This window comes from Cnephaeus nilssonii (assembly GCF_951640355.1).
Source record: "Cnephaeus nilssonii genome assembly, chromosome: 1".
NCBI classification, from domain to species: domain Eukaryota; kingdom Metazoa; phylum Chordata; class Mammalia; order Chiroptera; family Vespertilionidae; genus Cnephaeus; species Cnephaeus nilssonii.
Genome location: NC_137072.1, coordinates 46555305 through 46583294, shown reverse-complemented (window position 1 = coordinate 46583294; position 27990 = coordinate 46555305). Strand labels below are relative to the sequence as shown.

Sequence of the window (27990 nt, the reverse complement as noted above, 5' to 3'; positions counted from 1 at the left end):
TAGGTAAGTTTCTGAAACTAAAGGGTCAAAAAAAGTTCCAATGATATTCTGTAGATGTTGCTAAATTGTCTTCCATTGTATTAGTATCAATTTTGACTCCCAAGAACCATGCAAGAGAGTGTCTGTTTCACTAAATGTTAGTCAACATAGTGTATTATCAAACTTTTTTATCTTTTCCAACTTCAAAAAAAATGGAATCTTGTTGCATTTTTAATTTGTACTTATTTTTATTAGTGATACTGCATATTTTCTAAATATTTAAGAGCCATTTGCATTTCATTTTCAGTGAACTGTCCACGTCCTTTGCTCATTTTTCTATTGGATGGTTGGTGTTTTTGTCATTTTCTATGAGTTTTATATATTAAGAAAAGTTTTATGTGACTTTTAACTTTGCTTATGGGCTTATTTTTGCATGCATAAAATTTTTAAAAAATATATATTTTATTGATTTTTTACAGAAAGGGATAGAGAGTTAGAAACATTGATCAGCTGCCTCCTGCACACTCCCTACTGGGGATGTGCCTGCAACCAAGGTACATGCCCTTGCTGGAATCGAACCTGGGACACTTCGTCCGCAGGCCAAACCAGTCAGGGCTGCATGCATAAATTTTACTGAACTTTCTAGTATGTTATGCCTTTGAGATTTTGGGTCACAAATAACTTAGTCATTAGATAATTTTTAGACGGTTTTCTTAGACTGCTTTTAATTTAGGGGGGTTCATATTCATATTTTAAATCCATCTAGAATTCATTTTCATATAGGATATAAGGGATAGATTAAACTTTATAATTTTTTTTCAGAAAACATTCTGCTAGAATTTTTATTTAGAGTACATTAGATGAATACATTGATTTGACAGTATAAAAGACCAAATACCTTTCTACTTGTTTTAAACTTTTATTCCAATAGATTTTGCACATTTCTTTTGAAGTATACTTCTGGTGTTTTATATATTTTTTTCTATTACTGTATTTTATTCCAGTAACATTTCTGACTGGTTGTTGCTGTTATATATCAAGGCTATTGTTTTTTTTCTTCAGCTACTTTATTGAATTCTGATCAATTCTAACAGTTTTTTTCAGTTGATTCTCTTGGTAGACCAGTGTACAATCTTATTATCTGCAAATAATGATAACTTTAGTGTTGCTTCCCAGTGTTAATATCTTATTTCTTCTTCTGTATCATTTGTCTCAGTTAGTAAGCAATGTAAAAATCCAGTGGGCTTTTTAATAGCCCAGAGGCAAAGTAATCTTGATTTTTTTTTTTAAAAAACTTACATTCTTAAAATATATGTAATGAGGAAAACTGTGGGAAAATAAGGTATAACTGTGTCACGAACGGGGCAGCATTTACTTTATCTAATGGATTATTTATGTATTTCAGTGCCCATTTCTTCCTGTTCTTTCTATCATTTGGACTTTGAAATCTCCATCAGTATTGGTCTAAAAATGTTTAAATGAATGAATGAAGAAATAATCATAAGATGGGCACATTTATATCAATCTAGTGAAACTGATTGCATGCTTACTTTATACTAAGCACAAACATGAACAGAGTAGAGTCTTCTTAAGGAGTTTACAGTCCAGTAAGAGAGTAAAATACAATTGAGTATGATATGTTTACTGTAGACCTTATGAAACATAATGGAAACAGTATAGAGTTGGGAATGTTTAATCCTCTTGGAAAACTGGAGGAGGAATCCTAGGGGATGTGATATCTGAGAAAGTTTTAGAGGAATGCAGAAGAGTCTCTGGGCAAATTCGGGGACTAAGAAGACATTCTGGGCAGACAACAGTATCATAATATTTGTAAGTTGCTGTTATAGTTGGACTATAAACTGTGAGAGGAAGTAGAAGGAGAGAAAAATAGAGACCTGCATATGAAAACCCATTTATGTTAGGCAGGAATTCCCAATAGAAGTGGGCAGCCAGGGCTGTAGAAGAAAACATAGATTCACCTAGAAAGGGCATTTTATAAACTACACTTTTCATCCCTGTCTGATCCGCTGGGATGTAAACACGAAAGGCAGTCTGCCTTATCTTTCAGGTGTGTTTGAGTAAAAGAGTTTGAGAACTACTAATGCAAGTAGTATAAAGCCAGTAACCTGTGTTAAGGAGGATATGACATCAGATTTGCATTTTAGAACCTTCTCTTTGATAACAATTTGAAGGAGCCTTGGGACTGGCGAGGACAGGCTGGGCTAGGAGAGAAACCCTTTAAAAAGCTACTGCAATGGATAATGAACCAAGAAAATGTAAAGCTGGCTACCAAATGTCAGTGAAGAAAATTCAAGGAATAAAGAAAATAGAATTGATAGCTTAGCAAGTGATTTACTATGTAAGGCACTTGAGAAGACTGAAAGGAGGTAGTCTTTCTCCACTGTTCTTAGCATTTTGGCACAAAGAATTATTTGGGAAAGAAGTGGATAGTATTTACTAATGCAGTATGACCTTCCCACATGAGCTGGTGATTTTGATCATCTTCATTTTCTATGACCATAACTATGGCAATGGCAATTGCTGGGAAGACAAGAGTAATCATTTTTTAAAAATACATTTTATGATTTCAGAGAAGAAGGGAGAGGGAGAGAGAGATAGAAACATCATTGATGAGAGAGAATCATTGATCGGCTGCCTCATGCATGCCCCCTACCAGGGATCAAGACTGCAACCTGGGCAACCCAGGCATGTGCCCTGACCAGGAATTGAACCCCGACCTTCTGGTTTATAAGTCAATGCTCAATCACTGAGCCACACTGGCCAGGCAAGAGTAATCATTTCTTGATCAGCTACTGGCCTTCCATGAAAATGAGTATCACAATTTACTATGTCTAAGAATTTCAATACTATTAACAACGTGCTAATTCTCTAAGATGCATTATTCAAGTTGGATATGTATTAATGCACTTTCATTTTTGTCTCCGTGCTCTTTAGAATTCACTCCGAGGGCAGCCTTGTGGATGGCCCCGAAGCAAGCCTGATGGAACAGGATAGAACCAACCATGTGGAGGGCAACAGACTAAGTCCATTCTTGACACCATCTCCTTCTCCCATCTGCCAGACAGAACCTCTGGCTGTAAAGCTCCAGAATGGAAGCCCATTACCAGAGAGACCTTATCCAGAAGTGAATGGAGACATCAAGTGGCAATCTTTCAAAAGTCATTATGGAATACCCCATATGAAGGGCAGCCAGAAGAGTCGTGTAAGCCCGGACTTTATACAAGAAGGCAGAGGGTATTCCAAGTGTTTGCAGAATGGAGGGATAAAACGCACAGTTAGTGAGCCTTCTCTCTCTGGGCTCCATCAGAACAAGAAGTTGAAACAAGACCAAAAGGCCAATGGAGAAGGAAAGAACTTCGGGGAAAGCCAAGAAAGAAATCCAGGCAAAGGCAGCAGTCAGCCAAACGTCTCCGATATGAATGACAAGAGAGAATCTGTGAGCTCTGTGGCCCCAGAAAATGCAGTTAAAGATATCACCAGTTTTTCAACACACAACTCAAGTGGGTCTGAAAATGCAGAGCATCAGATTCTGAATGAGCAGGAGGGCAAAGACGCTAACTACCATGACAAGAACATTGTATTACTTCTTAAAAACAAGTCAGTGCTAATGCCTAATGGTGCTACAGTTTCTGCCTCTTCCATGGAAAACACACATGGTGAACTCCTGGAAAAAACACTGTCTCAATATTACCCGGATTGTGTTTCCATTGCGGTGCAGAAAACCACATCTCACATACATGCCATTAACAGTCCGGCTACTAATGAGTTGTCCTGTGAGATCACTCACCCATTGCATACCTCAGGGCAGACCAATTTCCCACAGACCTCGAACTCTGAGCTGCCTCCAGAGCCAGCTGCAGTTATGACTGAGGCCTGTGACGCTAATAATGTCAGTAAACCAGCTGCAATGCTAGGTACCTGTTCCTTTCAGAAACCAGAACAACAAAAACCAGTTTTTGAGATATGCCCATCTCCTGCAGAAAACGGTAACATCCAAGGAACCACAAAGCTAGTAGCTGGTGAAGAATTCTGTTCAGGTTCCAGCAGCAATTTGCAGGCTCCTGGTGGCAGCTCTGAACGGTATTTCAAGCAAAATGAAATGAATGGTGCTTACTTCAAGCAAACCTCAGTGTTCTCTAAGGATTCCTTTTCTGCCACTATCACACCACCACCATCAAAATTGCTTTTGTCTCCCCCTCTTCCTCTTCCAGAGGTTCCTCAGCTTCCTTCAGAAGGAAAAAGCACTCTGAGTGATGGTGTTTTGGAAGACCACCATCACTACCCCAACCAAAGTAATACAGCTCTTTTAAGGGAAGTGAAAATAGAGGGTGAACTGGAGGCACCACCATCCCAGAGTCCTAATCCACCTACACATGCATCCAACCCCTCTCTGACACTTCCAGAAAGGCTTCAGAATAATTGTGTTAACAAGAATGACATACAGACTCCAGGGACAATGACTGTTCCATTGTGTCCTGAGAAAGCAAGACAAATACCAGAACATCCCAAGCATAACCCACCCATTCTTGGTAGCAGTGGAGTTCCACAGGACCACTGCCAGCCGCTGATGGGGCACAAAGAACAGGAGGTTCTGAAGGGTCAAGATAAGCGACAAACACTCGATCTTGTGCTCCCAACACAGCCCCATCTGAAACCAGGATGGATCGAATTGAAGGCCCCTCAATTTCATCAAGCAGAATCCCATCTAAAATATAAAGCACCACAGCGGTCAGTGCTTCAGTATCAGTCCAACTCCTCCAATCAAATGACCTCCAAACAATACACTGGAAATTCCAACATGCCTGGGGGGCTCCCAGGGCAAGCTTGCACCCAGAAAATGATGCAGCCAGAGCAGAGGCCACAAAGGTACCAACTTGAGATGAATCATGGGCAGTCTCAAGGTACAGTGGACCAGCATCTCCAGTTCCAAAAACCCTCACTCCAGGTGCACTTCTCCAAGACAGACCCTTCGCCTGAAGCTCACATGCAGTCAGTGTGCACCCCTAGCTTTCATTTTCAACAAAGACCAGACTCCGAAAATAAGAAACTCACGCCCTCACCATTGAAGCAGCACTTGAATCAACAGGCTTCAGAGACTGAGCCATTCTCAAACTCACATCTTTTGCAATGTAAGTCTCATAATCAGGCAGCACAAACACAGACACCCCAGAATTCACATCTCCCTCAAAACCAGCAGCAACAGCAAAAATTACACATGGAGAATAAAGAACAAATGCCTCATACTTTTTCTCATCCCCAAGGCAACAGTGGTCAGCAAAGAGAAGGATCATTCTTTAGCCAGATTAAAGTGGAGGAATGCTTTCATGGTGAAAATCAGTATTCAAAATCAAGTGAGTTTCAGACTCATAATACCCAAATGGGATTGGAGCACATACAGAATATGAACAGCAGAAATTCCCCTTACGGTCATATCTTGAAGTCAAATGCAAGCAAAGTACAGATTTCTTGTTCAAACAACATTCACCCAGCTTCAAAGAATACAGAACAGACTTTACACCCTGAACATTTTTCTGGAAACAAGACCCAAAACTTGCATCACATGCAATATTTTCCAAATAATGTGACTGCAAAGCAAGGTGGTCTTCACAGGTGCTTTCAAGAACAAGGACAGAAACCTCAGCAGGCTTCAGTTCTCCAGGGATTTAAAAGTAAAAACCAAGATTTGTCTGGCCAACAAGCTGCACAGCTCGCTCAGCAAAGGTACCTGATGCACAACCAAGCAAACGCTTTCGCTGTGCCTGAACAAGGAGGAGGTCACATCCAGACCCCTCCCCAGAAGGACATTCAAAAGCACGCTGCTCTGAGATGGCACCTCTTACAGAAGCAAGAGCAGCAGCAAAACCAGCAAGCCCAAACTGAGTCTTGCCACAATCAGGCACACAGGCCAATTAAGGTTGAACCTGGATCCAAGCCCCATGCCTGTATGCACCCCAAGTCAGCACAGCCAGAAAACAAAATGTGGAAAAAGATAACTAAGCAAGAGATCCCGCCCCTCAGCTGTGACAATGTGCAGCAGAGGAGCATTCTTGAGACCATGGAGCAACACCTGAAGCAGTTTCAGGTCAAATCGTTATTTGACCATAAGGCTCTTACTCTCAAATCACAGAAGCAAGTAAAAGTTGAAATGTCAGGGCCAGTCACAGTTTTATCTAGACATACCACTGCTGCAGAACTCGATAGCCACACCCCAGCTTTAGAGCAGCAGGCAACTCCTTCAGAAAAGACACCAACCAAAAGAACAGCTGGTTCTGTTCTCAATAATTTTTTAGAGTCACCTTCCAAATTACTAGATACGCCTATAAAAAATTTATTGGATACACCTGTCAAGACTCAATATGATTTCCCATCATGCAGATGTGTAGGTAAGTGCCAAAAATGTTCTGAGACACATGGTGTTTATCCAGAATTAGCAAATTCATCTTTAGATATGGGATTTTCTTTCTTTCTTTCTTTTTGTCTGGCAGCAATTTTTAAAGGCTCATGAAAATCTGAAGCTTACATTTCTTGTCTTTGAATTACAAATGCTTGTGCTGTGCAAGAAAGAACTTCACTTACATTCAGTTTTTTTCAAAATATTGACACAATTGTGCATGTTCCTTTTTCTCTGAACCTTTAAAATATAAAGCTATCTGCTATAGATTAATCAATCTATTTGCCTTTATAAATAATTTTCTGGAGAGACAGCTAGGAAGTAAAAAACATCTATTAAAATGAGAAAAATAACTCATATGCAAACTAGTGTAGAAGCTTTTAATATTTTTTAATTCAGGGTTGAAGGTATTAGTGTTACAAGGCTAATTTCTATAAGGGAGAAATTATCTTCAGTCTTGGTGAGTTGGGGGAAATTGTAATGCTTGAAGTGCTGAATATTCATGAAGTTGCCCTTTCTCCATTTATATACTTGAAATCTTGTGTGATTTATATTCATTTTGATTTTATTTTCTCTTTAAAGTTTTATCTTTTTTATAAATATATATAATTTCCTATTTTTGAAACCAACACCTTTTTGTTAAAATTCAAGACACGTGACAGGTCTGTTGGAATAAGGAAACATTTTGCTGATGGATGCAGATTTCATACATATATGTGGAGATCTTAATCATAGCTATTCAGCGTGGGTACAGTAGAAGACATTTGAAAAAACATGTCAAACGAATGTGGCTAGTGGTCCACCCACCCCATGTTATTCCTCTTACGATGGGACACACTGCATCTTATAGGCAATGGAGGGAGGATGCCTACTGTCCCTTCGTGTGTGGTCAGGATTAGGTTGCCTCACTGGGCTAAATGCCACACACGTCATAGATAATATTGGGTAAGTTATAACCACCTTCACTCCCTTCTCCCATCATCCCAACCCTTTCTCCCCCACATTCCATCTTTGACAGGAGCCTCTGCCTTTTACCTGACCCACTCTCCAGTATTTTTTCACTTCAAACATTGTTCTAAAGTATGTACAAACATGGGTCTGGCGTCAGTGTTTTTAATTTCAAAACAGAGTGATTAAATGTTGTGGGGAGACAAGAGGAGAAGAAGGTATCTTGACAATAAACTGAGCAATCTCTTAGGGGCGAGATAAGATAGGAAATTATATTCTAATCTTTCAACATCCAAGTAGCAGGCAGAATTCCAGTTAGCTGAAAAAAAATTTTTTTTAGTTTACAAAACTAATTGTAGTTGATATTACGTATAATATATTATAATTTCCACACTTTTTCTTGTTTGGTTCCATGCATGTGGTATAAAATAATTTCTTAGCCCATATCTGAGATATAATTTAATGTATTTTTATCCAACAGCCAACATATGCATATACTTAATTATTTCACACATTTTCTAATAAATGACTCCCTCAATTTACTCATTCGGAAAAAAAAAATGTGTAAAGTCACATTTAGAGCCCTTAATGTGCAGTTGGGGGATAAGCTTTGTGGGTGTAGCCTTTATATTTAGTATAATTGAGGTCTAAAATAATAATCTTCTATTATCTCAACAGAGCAAATTATTGAAAAAGATGAAGGTCCTTTTTATACCCATCTAGGAGCAGGTCCTAATGTGGCAGCTATTAGAGAAATCATGGAAGAAAGGTAATTAACGCAAAGGCACAGGGCAGAGTAACGTTTATCCTTTTGTATATGTCAGACTTTTTCCAGCTTACACACATACAAAGCAGTAAACAATTGTAAATTGAGTAATTATTAGTAGGCTTAGCTGTTCCAGGGTTGCCAATCCTACACACTGTGCTATTCACCAGAGAGTCACAATATTTGACAGGACCAAGAGTCTGCGAGCTGGCACAGGCTGCCCACTTTGACATGGGTGCCAGAAAACCCAGGCAGGAGCAAGAATCATCCTGCCTGCCAGGCACAAGGGTGCTGGCACAAGCTGCAGAGAGAGGCCCCACTGTGGCTCTCCCACTGGGCGATAAAGTGTCAAAGAGGAAGAGGGGGGACTTGTGGTTTAAGAAAGGAACCCGCTGAGTTAAATTCACCTAGAATTGTAAAGGCGTAGTCCTCTCTAAGGAAGTTGTCCCCAGTCTGAGCAAAGGGCAAGTGTGATATACTGAACAGAAATAGAGACATTCTATTTATAGTTGCATTTTCTTTTTTGCTGTCAGTCACAGGTATGCAAGTACTTACCTGCATCTACCGTTACTCCTGCATGTAGAAGACTCTTAAGAGCGAGATACTCAATGCAGAGAGACATTCATATAGGTGTCCACAGCTCTTGAGCTGTTACTATGCTAGGATGCCTTTTCTCTAAGAGGTAGGCAGTGTTATCATTGAAATACATTAGGAGACATTCTGGGCAGCAAGGACATATTTTGCATCATTCTTGCCCCATTTCCAAATTAGCATGTAGAAATGTACTAATCATCTAGTACCCCCTTTTTTTATTTATTAACAAGTAGTAAGTAGTACCTTGGTCAGAAGGGAAAATATAATCTATTTCTAGAACTATCCTATATTCTCAGTATTGCTGGATACTAGTTATTTGTCAGCTTCCTTTTTAAAAATATGAGATTCTTTGAGGAACAGTTATAACTAAAATCTATTATGATTCCCTATGTTTAAAATAGCTAAATTTAGTTAAGGACAAAAATAAAATAGTATATATCTTAGAAGACTGAATTTAGCAAACTTAAAAAAGTCTTGTGCTTTGTGAAATCATGTATAAAACTAAGTTTTCCCATTATTTTCACCCAACATATAATTTTGAAATAGTAAATTACAATTATCAGTATATTTTGATGCTGAAGAAAAACAAGGCTTAAAGTCTATTATCTAGTTTGCTTGGCATAAACTTTAAAAAATAAAACATTTATTTCTCAGGATGTGGTAATAGAGTAAAATTACACTCAAATGTTCAATATTTTGGGTGTCTTTTAGGTCCATTTGCTAATTTCATGTGTGTGTGTTTCTGTGGATTTCTTTAAGGTTTGGACAGAAGGGTAAAGCTATTAGGATTGAAAGAGTCATCTATACTGGTAAAGAAGGCAAAAGTTCTCAGGGATGTCCTATTGCCAAATGGGTAAGTGTGACTTGACAGGGCTTTTAGTCTTCAGTTCTGGGCATTTTCATTCATTAAATTTAACCCTGAAAATTGTAACCCAGATCAAAGAGTTATTGATACCAGTTAAAAGTAATATTGTTTATATTTATTTTATCATGTGTTATCTCTTAAGAAAAAGTCAGATTAGTTTTATAATCATATACTAACCATATTTAATTGAAAGAATTGAATGGTGAGGAGGAGGTCCATTCAAGTACCTGCTATAAGTATAATTCTTCCTTTAAATACCTTCATGTCATTTATGAAAACCTTGATCTTTATGAAAAAGACCTGCATGTCTTCCCTCTAGCTCTGGCTTTAATTCAGGGAGCATTGCCCCAACTCTACTCGGTATACAGTAGTCAGCTAAACATTGAGCAGTTTTTCACCTCTCCCAGTTCTGAGCCCAGGGTAAACCCCCACTTTGTACATGGGCAACCAAAGGCAAGTTGTAGGTGGTGGTAAATGTTGCCCTGTGACCCAGACATGAGAAAATATGCATACATAAATCAATGCTGACATCTGCTGCAAGTGACCCTTGTCTTGTTTTGGTTGGGGTGGGGGGTGTTGGGGTGGAATGGTGACCCGCACAGGTGGTGCGCAGAAGCAGCAGTGAGGAGAAGCTACTGTGTTTGGTGCGGGAGCGAGCTGGCCATACCTGTGAGGCTGCAGTGATTGTGATTCTCATCCTGGTGTGGGAAGGCATCCCCCTGTCTCTGGCTGACAAACTCTACTCGGAGCTCACGGAGACGCTGAGGAAATATGGCACGCTCACCAACCGTCGGTGTGCCCTGAATGAAGAGTAAGTGAAGCCAGGACCTCTCCTCTCCTTCCACTGATAGCAAAGCCTGATCGTTGGTTGGAGGGAAGAGAGTTGAACCTGCATTTTCACATTTATAAAATGGGGGTCAAAATGCCTGCTTCACAGTCATGCAACAGGAGGTTGTGTTTGCTAATATGGACAGCGTGAGATGACTTCATTAATATTTTGTACCTTCGGATAACACAGCCATTAGTTAGGACCAGCTTGCTAAGTGTCTGTACCCACATGAACTCAATCGCACCGTAAACTTGAAAATACTTGTGTATCAACTTGCTACAAAGGACAACTCTTTTGTGTGCCTGGCCATCACATTAGTAAGTATTGACATCACTTGTAAGTGGCAGTACTTGAAACAAAAGAAGCTTGCTGAGAAACTTTGGGATTCCCAAGTGAAGGACCGTAATTATGTACGTAGCAAAGTACTAGACCTATAGTAGAAGTTATAGAGAACCAAACCGATTTTGACTTCCATTTAATCCAGTTCATTATTTCCACAATAGTAATCAAAATTGCTTCCATTTTTACTATGTCTAAATATTCGAGAATTTAGTGTCTATAGGATATGCATTTTTTCCAGGAATATATAAATATTTGGAATAGAAGAACAGGGTTTGCACTTAAATATATTTAGCGCATCCAAGTGTTAGTATGTTTTTTTTGTTTATGTTCCTGTTTGTTTTCAACTCCCTCCACTTGCAGGAGAAAGCTTTATTTTTTATTATTCCTCTGCTATGCCATTCCTGTATAATATTCAAAGACTATAGGATAATTCACTAGACTACTCTGAAATCCTACCATACTTAGTTTACTTACATTTGATTCTAAAATAATTTTGATTTTGCATTTCTTCCTTTAGTCTCCTTTCCTTTGTATCCACCAAACTGCAAAATAGTTTACTGAGCTTATGCAAATACTACACTGCTCATTGCAACAACCCATTGCTAACCACTTTTTTTTTTTTTTTTTTTTTTTTTTTGCTATTACTCTAACTGGTATGGTTTTACTAACTTTATCTTAAAATAGGTTCTCTCTCTGGGTCATAAGGGAGTGAACATCAACTATAAATAATCTGTTTAAGAAAGTTATTTTATTCTACATGAAATTGTTACTTGGCTTTCTATGGTAGTTGTAATCCAAAAATATCATGGTATGCACCTCACTGCCATAAATCTACATGGTGAAAGGTCAAAGTTGCTGATTTCAGAACACATGACTCAAACTTACAATGGACTGCTTTAGGTGTAACATACTATTCAGTTTACCCCAACTTCCCTGTTCCTCATTTAAAAATGTACTTTAGGTGCCTTGAATCAAAAAGGAAATGAAAGTTAAGGCACCTTGAGCTAATTGTTGGTGATAGCATTTTCTTAGGAATTCATTAGCACTGCCTTGTATTTTTAAAGCTGACTTCCTCTTAGACTTGATGGCTTGAACTTCTAAACCAGTGAAGAATTCGTTTAAATTTATTGAGGTATCATGCAACTATATTTGTAATTGATTTAAGTTTCACTAATAGTAGACATCTCTGGTATTTTTATATATTTAGTGCATCTAAGTGTTAGTATATTTTGTTAAGGTTTTTCTTTAATTTCTATAAATGCCATTGCCTGAAGTGGAATCGGACATTCTATGTGAAGAACTCTCCTAAAATGTGTTATTTTGCATTTGGAAACCAGAACAATAATTGGGCCAGGGTCTAAGAAAAATTATAATTGGTATTAATAGGAGGTAATTACAAAATTATTAGAACATGTACTTCAAATAGTAAGACATTTTAAAGGCGAATCTGTAAACTTTTGCTTATCTTTGTTTAGTATTTCAAGGTGAAGATGAATAACTATTTAGATGAAATTTTCACTTTGGGCTATTCTCCAAATAGTAATTCTCCAAAAAAGTATACTTGAGAAACACGATTAATATAGACTCTTCACAACAGAGACTTACTCAGATACACTTTAGACGTTTCTTCGACCCCATAAAATAAATTTTATCTTTGGCAGAAGTTAAAATTATGATTCTTTTCCAAGAACATAGGATAATATCAAATTGGAGCTGTTGACCCAGCTTAATGTTCAGAGCTGTGTGAACCTCCTCGCTGAGTTCTTACAAGTCCCAATGCCCACAAGCACCGTCCCCGCCCGCTGTGAGTCCAGGAAAGGACTCCAAGCGCTTTCAGCGGGACAGTCAGAAACGGACTTCTGCAGCCTCAGAGCCAAAGCAGCTGCTCCTCCTTTAAAGGTTTCCCTTTGAGATTTCCATTTTATGACTCAGCCTGACCAATATGTTTTTGGCAAGTTAGTGTTGTGGGAGTGTACCTGTCACCATAAGACAGTCAAAGCCAGAAGTGCTTTCTGGCCGGCTGGGTGATGTTAAACTTGTAAAGAAATTTTCTATTACGGACTGGCAGCCGTCAGAGGGGAGGGAGTGAGGGGGCTGGGTGAAAAAGGTGAAGGGACTCAGAAAACAAAACCAGCCTCATAGACAAACAACAGTATGGCGATTACCAGCGGGAAAGGGGGTGGGAGGAGGGAGAAGAGGGTACGGGGGGATAAATGGTGATGGAAGGAGAGTTGATTGGGGTGGTGAACACATATACAGATGATGAATTACAGAATTATACACCTGAAACCTACATAATTTTATTAACCAATGTCACCCCAATAAATTCAATTTATAAAAAGTAACTGCAATTACAGAAATGTGCATTAAATGGAGGTGTGTATTGTAACAAATCCCTATGGGCCCATAACCCAGCTTCAATATTTATCACCATTTTATCAATGCTATTTCATATATTTTCACCACACATCCTACTCCCATCCCCATCCCCCACTAGTGTTTTAAAGCAGAACAGTTACCATATTCTCTCACCTATGCACATTGCAGTATTGCAGTGTGTATATCTAACAGATAACTTATTTTACAAAGCCTAGTCACAGTGTCATATCAATCACCTTAAAATTTATGGTTTAATGTTTAGACCATATTCAAATTCCTGAATTGGATCCTGCCCCCCCCCAAAAAAAAATATTAAAAGTAAAAAGATATTGAGAAAAGTTAAGTCCACACCTTGCATTTGATTGATGCTTTTGAGTAGAGTAGTCCAAGTTCATGTCTGTTATCTAGCGTCATTGTTAATAGAACTTCTTTCATTCTCAGAAGTGTCCCATTTTGGAAGATAAGTTGTATGACTCATAAGCCTCTTTTTATTTATAATAGTCTCCCTCTCTTTTTTTATGAACTTATTTGTAATAGAAACTATATGATTTGCTCTGTAAAATTTCCCATAGTCTGGATTTGGCTCATTGCACAGTTGTTTCATTTAATGTGTTCTCTGTCCCTATATCTTCTGTACACTGGTAATTTGACATACATATACATATATATGTATATTGGAAAAAATGCTTCATAAATGGTAATGAAGTAATCTTAGTTTTTCTTATCTACCAGGTGGGATGTACATCTGCTTCGATTTGTTTATAGTAATGTTAGGAGTGTTCAGTTAGTTCAGGAGTTGTCATCTTGATTCATCCACCCTGAAGTTTCCCGAAAACTTTCACCAAATGATTTAACGCATCCATTATCATTTCCTCTTTCCAATTCGAGTTTGCAAATTGATATTTTTCTTATTCTCTGATGTATAAATGTCAGTGTTATAAACATTTAATTTATCTTGCTAGTTTTTCTATACTTGCATAAGTTTAAATATCCAAATGGTAAACCAAAAGGTTGAAAATGTTTTTAAAAATCGGTTATGCAAATGAATTATTTTTATTACAGTTGCTCTACTGATTTATCATTTAACCATGAGCCAAACACTGTGTAATATTAAAGTGAAGATGGTATGTGTTAATTCTAACAATATTTGAAAGACCCCTATAGAAATAAAAATGCCTTTTAGTAGCCACTTCAAGTAGGAAATCACCTTGAAGTCATCCCAACTTGTTATATAGGGATGTTTTTGTTTGTTTGTTTTTACATTGACTTGCTTCTTCTATTCTTTTTTTTTCTTTCAGTTTCTTTTATTTTAAGAAAAATTATTTTTAAATATAATAATGTTACATACAATAAACCTTAATATTTCAAGAAAAACTATCTTAAATATAATAATGTTACATGCAATAAACATTAATATCTCAAGAAAAATGATTTTAAATATGATAATGTTACATGCAATAAATACCAATTATTCAAAAATGATCTTACATGTGATAATATTACATGCAATGTACATTAATATTTCAAGAATAAAAGAATTTTAAGTATATTACCAAAACTGTACTAACATAGTATGATATCACAAAAGTTGTAGGAAAAGTCTATTTTGTTAGATATGAGTATTGCTACTCCAGCTTTTTTTTCTTTTCCATTTGCATGGGAAATTTTTTTCCATTGCTTCACTTTCATCCTGTGTGTATCTTTTGTTTTGAGGTGGGTCTCTTGTAGACAGCATATAATTGGGTCATGTTTTTTATCCATTCAGCTACCCTACCTTTTCATTGGAGCATTTAATCCATTTACATTTAGGGTTATTATTGAGAGGTACTTATTTATAGCCATTTTAATTCTGTATGGCTAGGTTTCTCGCTGTCTTCTTCTCAGAAATCCCTTATAGCAATCCCTTTAGCATTTCCGTAATGCTGGCTTGGTGGTGATGAACTCCTTTAGCCTTTTTTTTTTTTTTTTTTTTTTTTTTCTGGGAAGCTCTTTATTTGACTGTCTATTTTGAATGTTAGCCTTGCTGGATATAGTAATCTTGGTCTCAGATCCTTGCTTTCCATTACCTTTGGTACTTCATGCCATTGAGTACTTCATGCCATTCCCTTCTGGCTTGTAGAGTTTCAGAGAAATCAGGTGTCAGCCTTATGGGAACTCCTTTGTATGTAACAGTTTTCTTTTCTCTTTCTGCCTTTAAGACTTTCTGTCTTTAATTTTTGGCATTTTAATTATGATGCGTCTGGGCATGGGTCTCTTTGGGTTTTTCTTGTTTGGGGTTCTCTGTGCCACCTGAACTTATGTGACTTTTTCCTTTACCAGGTTAGGGAAATTTTCTACCATTATTTCTTCAAACACCTTCTCTATTCCTTTCTTCCTTTCTGCCTCTTCTGGCACACCTATTATTCTAATATTGTTACATTTCACATTGTCCCACAGCCCCCTTAAGCTGTCCTGTTTTTTAATTTTTTCTTTTTGGTTCTCTAATTGAGTGATATTTTCAAGTCTGTCTTCTAATTCACTGATTTGATTCTCAGCTTCCCCTAATCTGCTGTGTATTCCTTCCAACGTGTTCTTTATTTGTGTTATGTCATTCTTTATCTCAAGCTGTTCTTTTTTCATAGTTTCTATATCTTTTTTTCATACTGTTGAGCATTTTTAACATCATTACTCTGAACTCTGTTTCAGATAAATTTCTTATCTCTGCTTCATTTATCTCTTCTTCTGGAGCATTCACTAGTTCTTTCATTTGGGGGTTGTTTCTTTGTTTCCTCATTTTGGTTGTCTGTTTGGGTTTGTGACTATGAATTAGGTAGATCCTCTATACCTCTCAACCTCTAGTGCAGGACATTGTTAAAGACCTTTTCTGACTAATTGGGTCAGGCAAAGAATCAAAGCCTCCAGAGACCACCTCTGTCTAGAGACGAATAGGATGCAGACTTGAATTGCCCCCAGGCAATCGCCCTCAGGTTTGGGGGAGTTTTTTTTCAACAGGGTGGGGCATTTGCTTCTGCCTGGAGGCCAATTGTTGCTTTTAATCTCTTATGTTGCCTCAGGGCAAGGTGTTTTCCAGGAGGGTGTGTCAACTGTCTTCCCCCCAGGCAAGGCAGATGTCTGTGTGGGAAAGATGTCCTCTGCTGTGTGAGTGAATGACTCAGCCCAGGAAACTTGGGGTTCTGCTTTCTGAGCTCTATCCCCCAAGTCCCCAGTCCTGGGTTCTGCTCTCACAGCTCCAGTCCACGTCACCCTCCCTCTGCCAGAGCACAAGGTGGGTGGCTCCATAGGGAATTTTTGTGCGTTGGTCCTTCAAGAGGGTGCCCAAACTTTCAGTTGTCACTCCCTGGTAGACAGCACCCCACTGCTTTTCACAGCTAGATGTTATGTGGGTGCCCTCCTCAGTTTGGTGCTTTCTGCTGGGGAGCCGAGCTTTGGGATTAGATCCCAGAGTTCTCAGTGACACCTCCTGTCCCCCCTCTTCCCCCCCCCCCCACACACACACAGCTGAGATACCTCTCTGGGACTTCAGTTGCTGTCTGTGGGTGCCTGACCAGCCCTTTCATGTCTCCGTCCCTCCTACCATTCTCTATGAGGTCTCCACCTTCAGTCCTTGGGTTTCAGGGTTCTCTCTTGTGAATTTTCCATTGATTATTCAGGAAGCCTTTCCGTATTTTAGGATGTTTTTGAGAGGTAATTCACATTCCATAAAATTCATCCTTTTAAAGTACAATTCACTGGTTTAGTATATTCACAAAGTTGCACATTTTCATTGCTCCCAAAAGGAAACCCCATACCCATTAGGCAGTCACTTCCCATTCTCCTCTCCCCTAAATGTCAACCACTAATCAACTTTCTTCTATATAGATTCACCTATTCTAAGCATTTCATATTAGTGGAATCAGAATAATTGGCCTTCCTGTCTGGTATTTTTTACTTTGCATAATGTTTTAAAGGTTCATCCATATCATAACATTAATCAGTACTTTATTTCTTTTTATGGCTGAATTGTCCACTGTGTATATATACCATATTTTCTTTATCCAGTCTTCAGTTAATGGAAGTTTGGGTTGTTTTCACTTTTGCATATTATCAATAATGCTGCTATGAATACCCATGTGTAAGTTTTTGTATGGACATATGTTCTCATGAGAAAATATATGTAGGAGTGGCACTGTTGGCCATATGGTAATTATAATGTTTAACTTTTTGAGGCACTGTCTTTTTTCCAAAGTAGCTGCACCATTTTTTATTCCTGTCAGCAACATATGGAGGTTTCACTGTCTCCACATCCTCACCAAAACTAGTTATTGTCTCTTGTTTGTTAAGACAAAAGAGGGTATTTTTCCATTGATCTTTTAGAGAGAGTGGAAGAGAGAGGGAAAGACAGAGAGAAACATCAATGTGAAAGAAACACATCAATTGGTTGCCTCCTGCATGTGCCCTGACCAAGGCCCATGCGGGGTGGGGGTGGGGGGGGGGGAGTGTGGAGGGGCCCTGCAAGCAAGGTATGGTACATGCCCTTGACCGGAATCGAACTTGGGAACTTTTGGTCCACAGGCCAACGCTCTATCCACTGAGCAAAGCAAAAGCAGCTAGGACTTACCTTTTTTTATGACAGCCCTCCCAGTGGGTATGAAGTGTATCTCATGAATTGGATTTTCATTTCCTAATGACTAATGATGTCAGGCATTATTTCATGTGCTTTTGGCCATTCGTGTTTACTTAATTCTTTGGTCATTTTTAAATTGTTTTTTGAGTTGTAAGAGTTAATATATTCTGGATACTAGAACTTTATCATATATATGGTTTGCAGATATTTTCTGTTATTCTGTAGGTTGTCTCTTTACTTTCTTAATAATGTCCTTGAAGCACCAAAGTTTCAATTTTTAAATCAAATTCATCTATTTTAAATATATTGCTTGTACTTTTAGTGTCATATCTGAGAAACCATTGCCTAATCCAAGGTCTTCAATATTTACATCATTGTTTTTTCCCCCAAGTATTATAGTTTTAGCTCTTACATTTAGGTGTTTGATCATTGTTAATTTTATGACATAAGAGTCCAACATCATTCTTTTGCATATGGCTCTCCAATTGTCTCAGCAGTACTTTTTTTTTAAGATGCTCTTTATTAGGTGGAGGAAATTCTTTTCTGTTCAAAGTTTGTTGTTGAGTATTTTTATCATTAATGAATGTTGGACTTTTCTCAAATGTTTGTTTCTGCATATAATAAGATGATGATGTGGTTATTGTCCTTTAATTTTAAAAAATATTTTTTATTGATTTCAGAGAGAAAGGGAGAGGGAGAGAGAGAGAGAAACATCAATGATGAGAATCATTGATTGGCTGCTTCCTGCATGCCCCACACCAGGGATTGAGCCTGAAACTCGGGCATGTGCCCCACCAGGAATTGAATTGTGACCTCCTGGTTCATAGGTCAATGTTCAACCACTGAGCCATGCCAGCCAGGTTATTTTGTTAATATGGTACATTATATTGATTGATTTTTGTATATTGGACCAACATTGCATTTCTGGGATAATGTATGTGTAATTTTTTTATATGTTGCTGGATTTCATTTGCTAGTATTTTATTGAGAATTTTTACAACTCTATTGATAAGGGACATTGGTCTGTATTTTTGTGTGATATCTTTGATTTTTGGTATCAGGGTAATGCTGGCTTCATAGAATGCATTGAGAGGGGTAGAGAGATAGAAACATTGATGAGAGAGAAACATCATCGATCAGTGCCTGCCCCCCTATTGGGGATCAAGCCTGCAACCAGGGAATGTGCCCTCACTGGGAATCGAACTGATGTTTTTGGTTCCTGGGTCAATGCTTAATGGCTGAGCCACACTGGCCTGGCTTCAGTTATTTTTTTATCGCTATTTGCATAATACCTCTTTTCCCATTCTTTTATTTGCATCTTTGAAAATAAAGCATGTCTCTTGTAGGCAACATATAATTGGATTGTTTTTAATCCAGTTATTTTTTCAGTTTCTGCCTTTTAGTTGTATTAATCCATATACATTAAATGTAATTACTGATGATGTTGGATTTGTCTGCCAATTTACTATTCATTTCTATATGTCAGAATTTTTTGTTTCTCTGTTCTTTGATTACTGCCTTATTTTGTGTTCAATACGTATTTTCTATTGTATCATTCTAAATACCTTATTATTTCTTTTAATGTCATTTAAAGTTATATTTTTGTAGGTTGCACCCTAGAGATTTTGATTAACATCTTAACTTGTAACAACCTAATTTGGAGAAATACCAGTTTAATTACAATGGTATACAGAAACTTTGTTTCTATATAGCTTCATTCCCTCTTCCTTTGTAGTATTATTGTTAAACTTTCATTTTACACATGTATGTTCATTAACATAGATTTATAATTATTGTTTTATGCAGTTACCTATACAGTAGATAGGAGAAAAAAGTTAAAAACAAAAAATACATAATATATTTTCTATTTATCTATGTATTTATGTTTTCACATCCATTCAAGTTACTATCCTGTGTCCTTTCATTTCAACATGCAAGACTCCATTTAGTATTTCTTTTAGGGCAGTCCTAATAGCAATTTATGCTCTCAGATTATTTATTACTGGAGGCCCGGTGCACGAATTCATGCACGGGTGGGGTCCCTCTGGGTGGCCTGCAGGAATCTGGCCGAAACCCACAGTCCAACGCCTCCTGCAGCTCCTACCTGCCACTCCTGCTCATTCCAGCCCCACTGTGCCTGCCGCGGGCTCGCGCCCAATCAGTCCTGATCAGGAGAGGCTGGCGCTGCCGCAGCAGAACTCACCAGCCATGAGCCCTGCGTCTGGTGCCCTCCCAAGGGGAGTGGCCTGTGGGATAAGGCTGAAATCGGCTCTCCAACATCCCCTGAGGGGTCCTGGATTGCAAGAGGGTGGAGGCCAGGCTGAGGGACCCCACCGGTGCATGATCGAATGATTGGGGCTAGGGAGGGACCAAAGGAGGGCTCCAGGGCGTGTCTGGCCCATCTCACTCAGTCCCGATCGGCCAGGCCCCAGCAGCAAGCTAACCTACTGGTAGAGCATCTGCCCCCTAGTGGTCAGTGCACATCATAGTGAGTGGTTGAGCAGCCTTAGCATATCATTAGTATATTACGCTTTGATTGGTTCTTCAGTTGTCCTGCCATTCTGTCTATTTGCATATTACCCTTTTATTATATAGGACTAGTGGCCCAGTGCACGAAATTCGTGCACATTGAAAGGGAATTAATTAGAGGAAATATTTTAATATTGCTATTTGCCCTTTCTCTATAATAAAAGTGTGAGAGATAAAAGGAAATGAGTACAATGTATATGAAAATAATACATAATTTTATTAATAAACAACAAAATGATATAACAACAATAACAAACTCATAATATTAAATCAACATTGATGCAAATAATGACTGATAAAGTGATTAAACTTATTCTAATATCTCCGTGTATACCACATTAAGAGTGAAAACACTTTCAGAGTGCTTGACTAATTTCCCTTGAGATAAAGTATTTACAACTTTAACTTTAATGTCCCATCCTCTTCGAACTCGAGGGAAAGCAACATATAATTGACCATGTGCGAAAACGGGTTCAGATAGGAATATTCCTACTCTGTCTAGAGTTTGTCCTTGTGATTTATTAATAGTCATTGCAAATGCTGGCATCATGGGAAACTGTTGTCGAATTAATTTAAAAGGGTGGCCAGTGTCAGATGGGGACAAATCAATTCTTGGAATCAGAACAACCTCTCCCTCTGCAGATCCTGTTAATACTTCAGCTTCGATAATGTTAGGTAGCAATCTTTTGATAATAAATCTGGTACCATTACAAAGACCCCATTTACTATTAAGATTTCTCAACAGCATGATGATTGCACCGACTTTCAATTTTAATTTATGACACGGCATTCCAGAAGGAGTAATACTATTAAGAAATTCAATGGGAAAATTTTCCTTTTCAGCATCATCTGTTGAGTCAATGGAATCATCACTCAAATAGGTGTGAAAATCTCCATCATGTATATCCAAAATTTCTTCACTTAATTTTTGAACGTGCTCATTTTTTGGACAAAGAATTGCACGTTTAGATATATGTTTAATGTTATCTATAGATATACTATTTCCAAAGGTGGCTTCAATAATAGATCCATTAAAAATCATTTCATGGGGAATTTCAATAATATCCATTCCTAAATGAAAACTGCTATTAAGTTTGCCATCTCCAAGTTTTACTAACCATTCACTATAAGCAGAATCCTCTGATCTCATATTTGTTTTAAGAGACAACTGTCTGAAACACCCCCAAACACTATAGTACTTTAAACTCATTTGTACTATGGCCAATCGTATAGCATGGCGACACAAAAATCCCCTCTGAAAAGAACTTTCCCACCAAATGCAACATTCAAATTGGCGCCAGCGAGAGCTTTATATGTATGGCACGTGTGTGAGTCAAAGTTTATTTTTAAATTTCCAGTGTGCGTCATATGTACCGGTTCGTCGGATGGATGGACAAATGTCGGTCACTTAGCCTTTTATCTATACAGATTATGAGCCATGATTTTACCTTTTAAAAAGATTATCCTTTAATACCTCCAAAGCACAATGAGTATGAATCTGAAGGTTTATGTGGCTTCTATATGGTTTCTAGGACAAAGTTCTTTCCTTTACCCACCACTCACTCCTCTCCTTTTACTCTTGAATGTTAATTCCAACATAATTTTTGTAACACCTCTTGAAAAGGATCCCACCAAGTTTTTAATACTCCATATGATAAAACTTACAGAAAAATACAGCATGAGACTTTCATTCTCTCACTAACTTCTTCATATATCTGTAATTCCTCAGCCTCTACAGAATGAAAAAGGAAAATAAAAGTGCCTTCTCTCATTCCAAGGCCTTTCTCAGTCAGACAACCACAAAAAGAAAGAATGAGCCTACAATTCATGCCATGTAATCTCTATCAGGCATAATTCAAATCAAATCCCATCAGGCAAAGTCTGGGATAATTAAAATGTATAAGAGAACAGTGGTGACCTGGGGGAGAACTTATGAAACCTTGTCTCCTGCTTTTGCTGAATATTCATTTTTTTATGCTAGACTCCAAGCCCCGTTCGGGGACCTGGTCAGGCGGCTACGGGCGCTAACCCACGCCGCCTGCCCCGTTCCGTGATCCGTGATCGGGGACCTGGGCAGGCGGCTGCGGGCGCTAACCCACGCCACCTGCCCCAGTCCGCCATCTTGGCTTGGATCCCATTGGTGGCAGGCATTGCCCCCTTCCCCCGCCATCTTTGCTGGGTTAATTTGCATAGCCCCCTGATTGGCTGTGGGGATAGTGAAGGTACGGTCAATTAGCATATTACTGTTTTATTAGGTAGGATAGGAATGCCTTTAGTAATTATTAATTATTGAAGGATAGATTTGCTAAATATAGAATTTCATAGTTGATGGTCTTTTTCTTATTGCACTTTAATATGTCATCCCAGTGCCTTCTGGCCTCCATTGTTTCTGATAAGTTATCAGCTGTTGGAACATCATCTTATTGAAACTCCCTTGTACCTTATGAGTTAACTTTTCTTTCTTACTGCTTTCAAGATTCTTTCTCTCTTTGGCTTTTAACAGTTTTATTATGTTTTTAGGTGTGGAGCACTTTGAGTTTGCAATTTGGAGTTGGTGAGTTTCTTGAATGTGTAGATTAATGCTGTTCATCAAATTTAGGAATTTTTTTGGCCACTTTTATTCAAACAGTATCTCTGTTCCATACTGTCTTACTCTCCCTTCCACAGGTCTCTGAGGCTCTATTACTTTCTTTCTTTTTCTCAGATTGGCTCATCTCAATTAAGATATCTTTAACTTCTCTCCTCACTACTTTTTCTTCCTCCTGCTCAAATCTGTTGAACCACTCTAATGGCTTTTTTATTTGTTATTGTACTTTTCAGTTCCAGAGTTGCTGCTTGTCTCCTTATTGTAGTTTCTCTCTCTTTTATCTCATTTATTTAATAAGGCATTGTTTACCTACTTTTAGTTCTTTAAGCATGGTTTCCTTCAGATCTTTAAACATACTTGAATAGTAATTCAAAGTCTGTCTAGTAGTCTTACTAGTACATCTAGACTTCGTCAGTGACAGCTTCTGTTGACTGCTTTTATTTCTCTATATTGACCATACTTTCTTGTTTTTTTGTATGTTTAATAATTGTTTGTTAGAAAAAGACCTTTTTAAGTAATATAACATAGTAACTTTGGAAATTAGATTCTCTTCCCACCTGAGGATTTGTTATTGTTATTGGTGCTATTCTTGTTTATTTTTAGTTTAGTGACTTTTCTGAACTGTTTCTGTAAAATCTGTATTCTCTCTTATAGGCAGCCATGGAATTCTATGTTTGGTTAGCTTAATAGTCAACTAATGGTTAGACAAAGATGTCCTAAGGTGCCTAAAAGCAGTAAGTCTCCCACTCATTGCCAAGGGGCATGCCTTCAACATTCAGCCAGGCAATTTATAGCTCTAAGCATGTACTTAACTTTCTGGTTCCCACGAACATTTTGGGACTTTTTAAAGCCTCCCATGTACATCTCATTTCCAAGCTTTTAAGTTAGCCTTTCCCCCCTCTTCAACTGTTATCCGCCACCTCAGGTAACCACAATATTCAACAATTGCCTCTGACTGTTTTTAGCAAACACCTGTGGGAGGAAAGGCTGTGCACACTAGGTGAATTCAAAGTCAGATCAAATGAAGAAGACATCCTAACTAGTGGGGTCTTCTAGAGAATTACCAAATAGGTAAAATGATGACACTTATCTGGGAATGGGGCTGTGGGTGATATCCAACCTAATTCTGCTGCCTCTAGTTGTTGCCAGGATGATTTTCACCATAAATGAGGGTTTTCAAGGCTGTTGTGGAGGTCAGGGTAGAATGGGAATAGAGAAAGTTAAAATACCACAAAACTTATTTTTCTCACCAAAATTTCATTGCTTTTCTTGAATAACTGCTCCTGGAAAGCTACAAGCCTTTTGTTAATCTCCAGATTTCTCAAAAGTTGATTCTGGCAATGTTTACCAGAATTCTCATTGCTTTTATGATGGAGAGAATTTTCAGAGATTCTTATTCTACCACCTTTGCTGATATCTGTAAAGTTATAATTTACATTTATAACAGTTCTTTTGCATTTATTAGCTGGAATTCTTTAAAGAATGTTTCTTTATCAACTCTTTGGTTATCATTAAATATAGTTTGTAAACAAATGACAGACTAAATTCATGATAAGCTGTGAAATTTCTGAATAGTGCTTTAGTATTAATCCAAAAATCATCAATTAGTCTGTTCTTTTTTTTTTTTTTTTTTTAGTGTTACTATTAACTCATGGATTTTAACCTATGTTCAATAACAAGTTCTCTTCATGTCACAATATAGCGAAGTAAGTTCAAAACAATATCATTACTACTAATACACTATTGGTATTCAGCAGTAGGGCAGAAGAGCAATGCATGAACAAAGTGATAATTTCAATAAAGAGATAGAAAATATTTAAAAGTCCCAAACATAAATCACAAAACTGAAGAATACATAATTCAACTGAAAATTTCACTAAAGGGATTCAACAGTAGACTACAACACTGAAAAAAAAGAAAAAGGAAGAAAAAAAAAAAAAACAGGGCAAAGAGCAGCGGAATTCATCCAATCAGAGGGGGAAAAAAAGAAAAACAAAAAACAAACAGAATAGGAGTGAAGACAGCTTAAGGATTTATAGACATGAGGACCAGTATATACATCATAGAGAACCTAGAAGAAGAGATAAAATGGCAGAAAGCTCACTTAAGAAATAATAGCTGAAAAATATCTAGAGTCAAACATGCCAGAACTTCTGAGATGCAGCCAAAGCAGTTCTAAGAGAAAGCTTTATAAAAATAAGTACCTACATTTGGGGGGAATACCTCAATCTAACTTTATAACTTAAGGAACATGATAAGGAGAAAAAAACTAAGTCCAAAATTAGCAAAAGAGGAAATAGCAATGATTAGAGTGGAAATAAATGCAATAGGGACCAAAAAGACAATAGAAAAGATACATGCAATAGAGATTTTTAAAATTGAATTTATTGGGGTGACATTGGTTCACAAAACCATACAGCTTTCAAGCGTACAACTCAACACAACATGTGCACACTGCATCATGCACCCATCACCCAAAGCAGTGTCTTTCCATCCCCATTTATACCCCATTTGCCCACCTCAATAGAAACAAATAGTCAAACCTTTAGCTACACTTACCAAGAAAAAAAGAGGGAGAACTCAAAGATATACAATTATAAATGTAAAAGAAGACTTTACAACTGATACCACATAAATACAAAGGATCATAGAGAATATTATGAACAATTATACACCAACAAATTGGACAACCTATAAGAAATAGATAATTTCCTAGAACCATAAAACTGAGTCATGAAGAAATAGAAAATCTTAACAGAACAATTAATAGTAAATACATTATATCAGTAATCAATATCCCCCTATGAAAAGAAACCTGAGACACCCAGAGAGCATTATGCTAAGTAAAATAAGTCAATCAGAGAAAGACAAGTATGATATGATTTCATTCATATGTGGAATCTAATGAACAAAATGAAGTGACAAATAGAAACAGACTCACAGTTGTCAGAGTGGGGAGGTGGGGGGTTGTTGGGAGGCCTGGGTGAAAAAGGTGAAGGGATTAAGAAAAAAACAAACCAAAAACACAGACACAGAAAACAGTATGATGATTACCAGAGGGAAAGGGGGGGTGGGGGGAGGGAGATGAGGTTATAAGGGGGGATAAATGGTGATGGAAGGAGTCTTGGGGTAGTGATTACCTAATACAATATAGAGATGATGTATTATAGAATTGTTCACCTAAAACCTATATAATTTTACTAACCAATGCCACCCCAATAAATTCAATAAAAAAATAATAATTTTAAAAAAACCTCACAAGAAAGAAAAGTTCTGGACCAGATGGCTTTAATGGTGAATTCTACCAAACATTTAAAGTTGAATTAATAGCAATCCTCCTTAAACTCTTCCAAAAAACTTGAAGAGGAGAGATCACTTCCAAATTTATTTTACGAGCCCAGTATTAATCTGGTACCAAAACAATGGACACTATAAAAATGGAAAACTACCAGCCAGTATCCCTGATGAACATAGGTGTAAAAATCCTCAATAAAATATTAGCAAACCAAGTTCTATAGTGCATTCAAAGGATCATACACCATGATCAAGGGGGATATGTTCCAGGGATGTAAGTATGGTTCACCATACCAAATCAGTCACTAATCATCAGGAAAATGCCAATCAAAACCACAATGAGATATCACTTCACTCCTGTTAGGATGTGTATTATCTAAAAACAAGAGGTAACAAATGCTGGGAAGAAAAGGGAACCCTGTATACTGTTGTTGGGAATGTAATCTAACAGCAACTATGGAAAATAGTATAGAGATTCCCTAAAAAAATTAAAAATAGAACTACCATATGATCTAGGAAACCACTTCTGGGTATATATCCAAGAAATTATTATCTCAAAAAGATATCTGTACTCCAGGGTTCATTGCAGCATTATTCACAATAACCAAAGTGTGGGTACAACCTAAGTGTCATCAACAGGTGATGGGTAAAGAAGATGTGGTATGTGCATACACACACAGGAATACTATTCAACTTTCAAAAAGGAAATCCTGACATTTGTGACAACATGGATTAACCTGGAAGTCATCCTAAATGAAATAAGCCAGACAAATACTGCATGCTATCACTTACATGTGAAATGAAAAACAAAAGACAGTCAAACTCATAGAAGCAGAGTAGAAAAGTGGTTGTGAAAGGCTTGAGACCGGGGAAATAGGAAGAGGCTTATAAAAGGAAACAGTATTTCAATTATAAATAAGCCCAGGGGATCTAATGTATAGCATAGTGACTATACTAGATAACACTGTACTATATATTTGAAATTTGCTAAGAAAGTAGAACTTAAATGTTCTTTCCACCAAAAAATAAAAATAAAGAAAAAAGATAAATATGTGAGCTGATGGATGTGTGAATTAGCTCAATGGAGGAATCCTTTTGCAGTGTATACATTATGTCAAAGCATCACACTGTATACTTTACATATCTTACAGTTTTGTCAATTATACCTCAGTAAAGCTGAACAAATACCTACTTAATGTAGTTTTGGCTAGTAGGTTGTTTTATCATGTTTTGTTTTTTGGCTTCTTAACTTTGTCTGTTTATTGCTTTTAGGATATATTGATTGGGCTGTGGAGTCACAATAGTATATTTTATCCAAGAACTAGAAAGCACTCACATACCCATCAGTAATAGAATGGTTAATTTGTGGCATATGATGAAAAACTAAACTCCATGAATAAATACATGAATAAAGCACAACACGTGCAACAACATGGATGGGTATTATAAACATAATGTTGAACAAAAGCAAGGCATAAACAAGTTTATACTATATAATTCCACTAGAGGCCCAGTGCACGAAATTCGTACACGGGTGGAGGGTCTCTCAGCCCGGCCTGCGCCCACTCACAGTCCGGGACCCCTCACTCCTTACCACCCGCCTGCTTGCTGCTCCTTAGTGCTGCTGTGGAGCCGGGAGAGGCTCCCGCCACCACCGCTGTGCTCGCCAGCCATGAGCTTGGCTTCTGGCTGAGTAGCACTCCCCCTGTGGGAGCACACTGACCACCAGGGGGCAGCTCCTGCATTGAGCATCTGCCCCCTGGTGGTCAGTGCATGTCATAGTGACCGGTCGTTTTGGTCGTTCCACCGTAATGGTTGCTTAGGCTTTTATTATATAGATATGCATATGTATGTATGTATGTA

At 37.7% G+C, this 27990-nt stretch overlaps 1 protein-coding gene across 1 annotated transcript in view; it reads left to right on the top strand.

Annotated features, from left to right (window-relative positions):
* The window catches only part of TET2 (tet methylcytosine dioxygenase 2), a 136155-nt gene that overhangs the window by 84601 nt on the left and 23564 nt on the right, over positions 1–27990 (top strand). Inside the window, exons 3-6 of the mRNA XM_079770805.1 lie at positions 2935–6383; positions 8018–8108; positions 9459–9552; positions 10167–10375. Coding sequence (XP_079626931.1) covers positions 2981–6383; positions 8018–8108; positions 9459–9552; positions 10167–10375 — 3797 coding nt within the window. The 5' untranslated portion in view covers positions 2935–2980. The remainder of the gene's footprint in view (positions 1–2934; positions 6384–8017; positions 8109–9458; positions 9553–10166; positions 10376–27990) is intronic.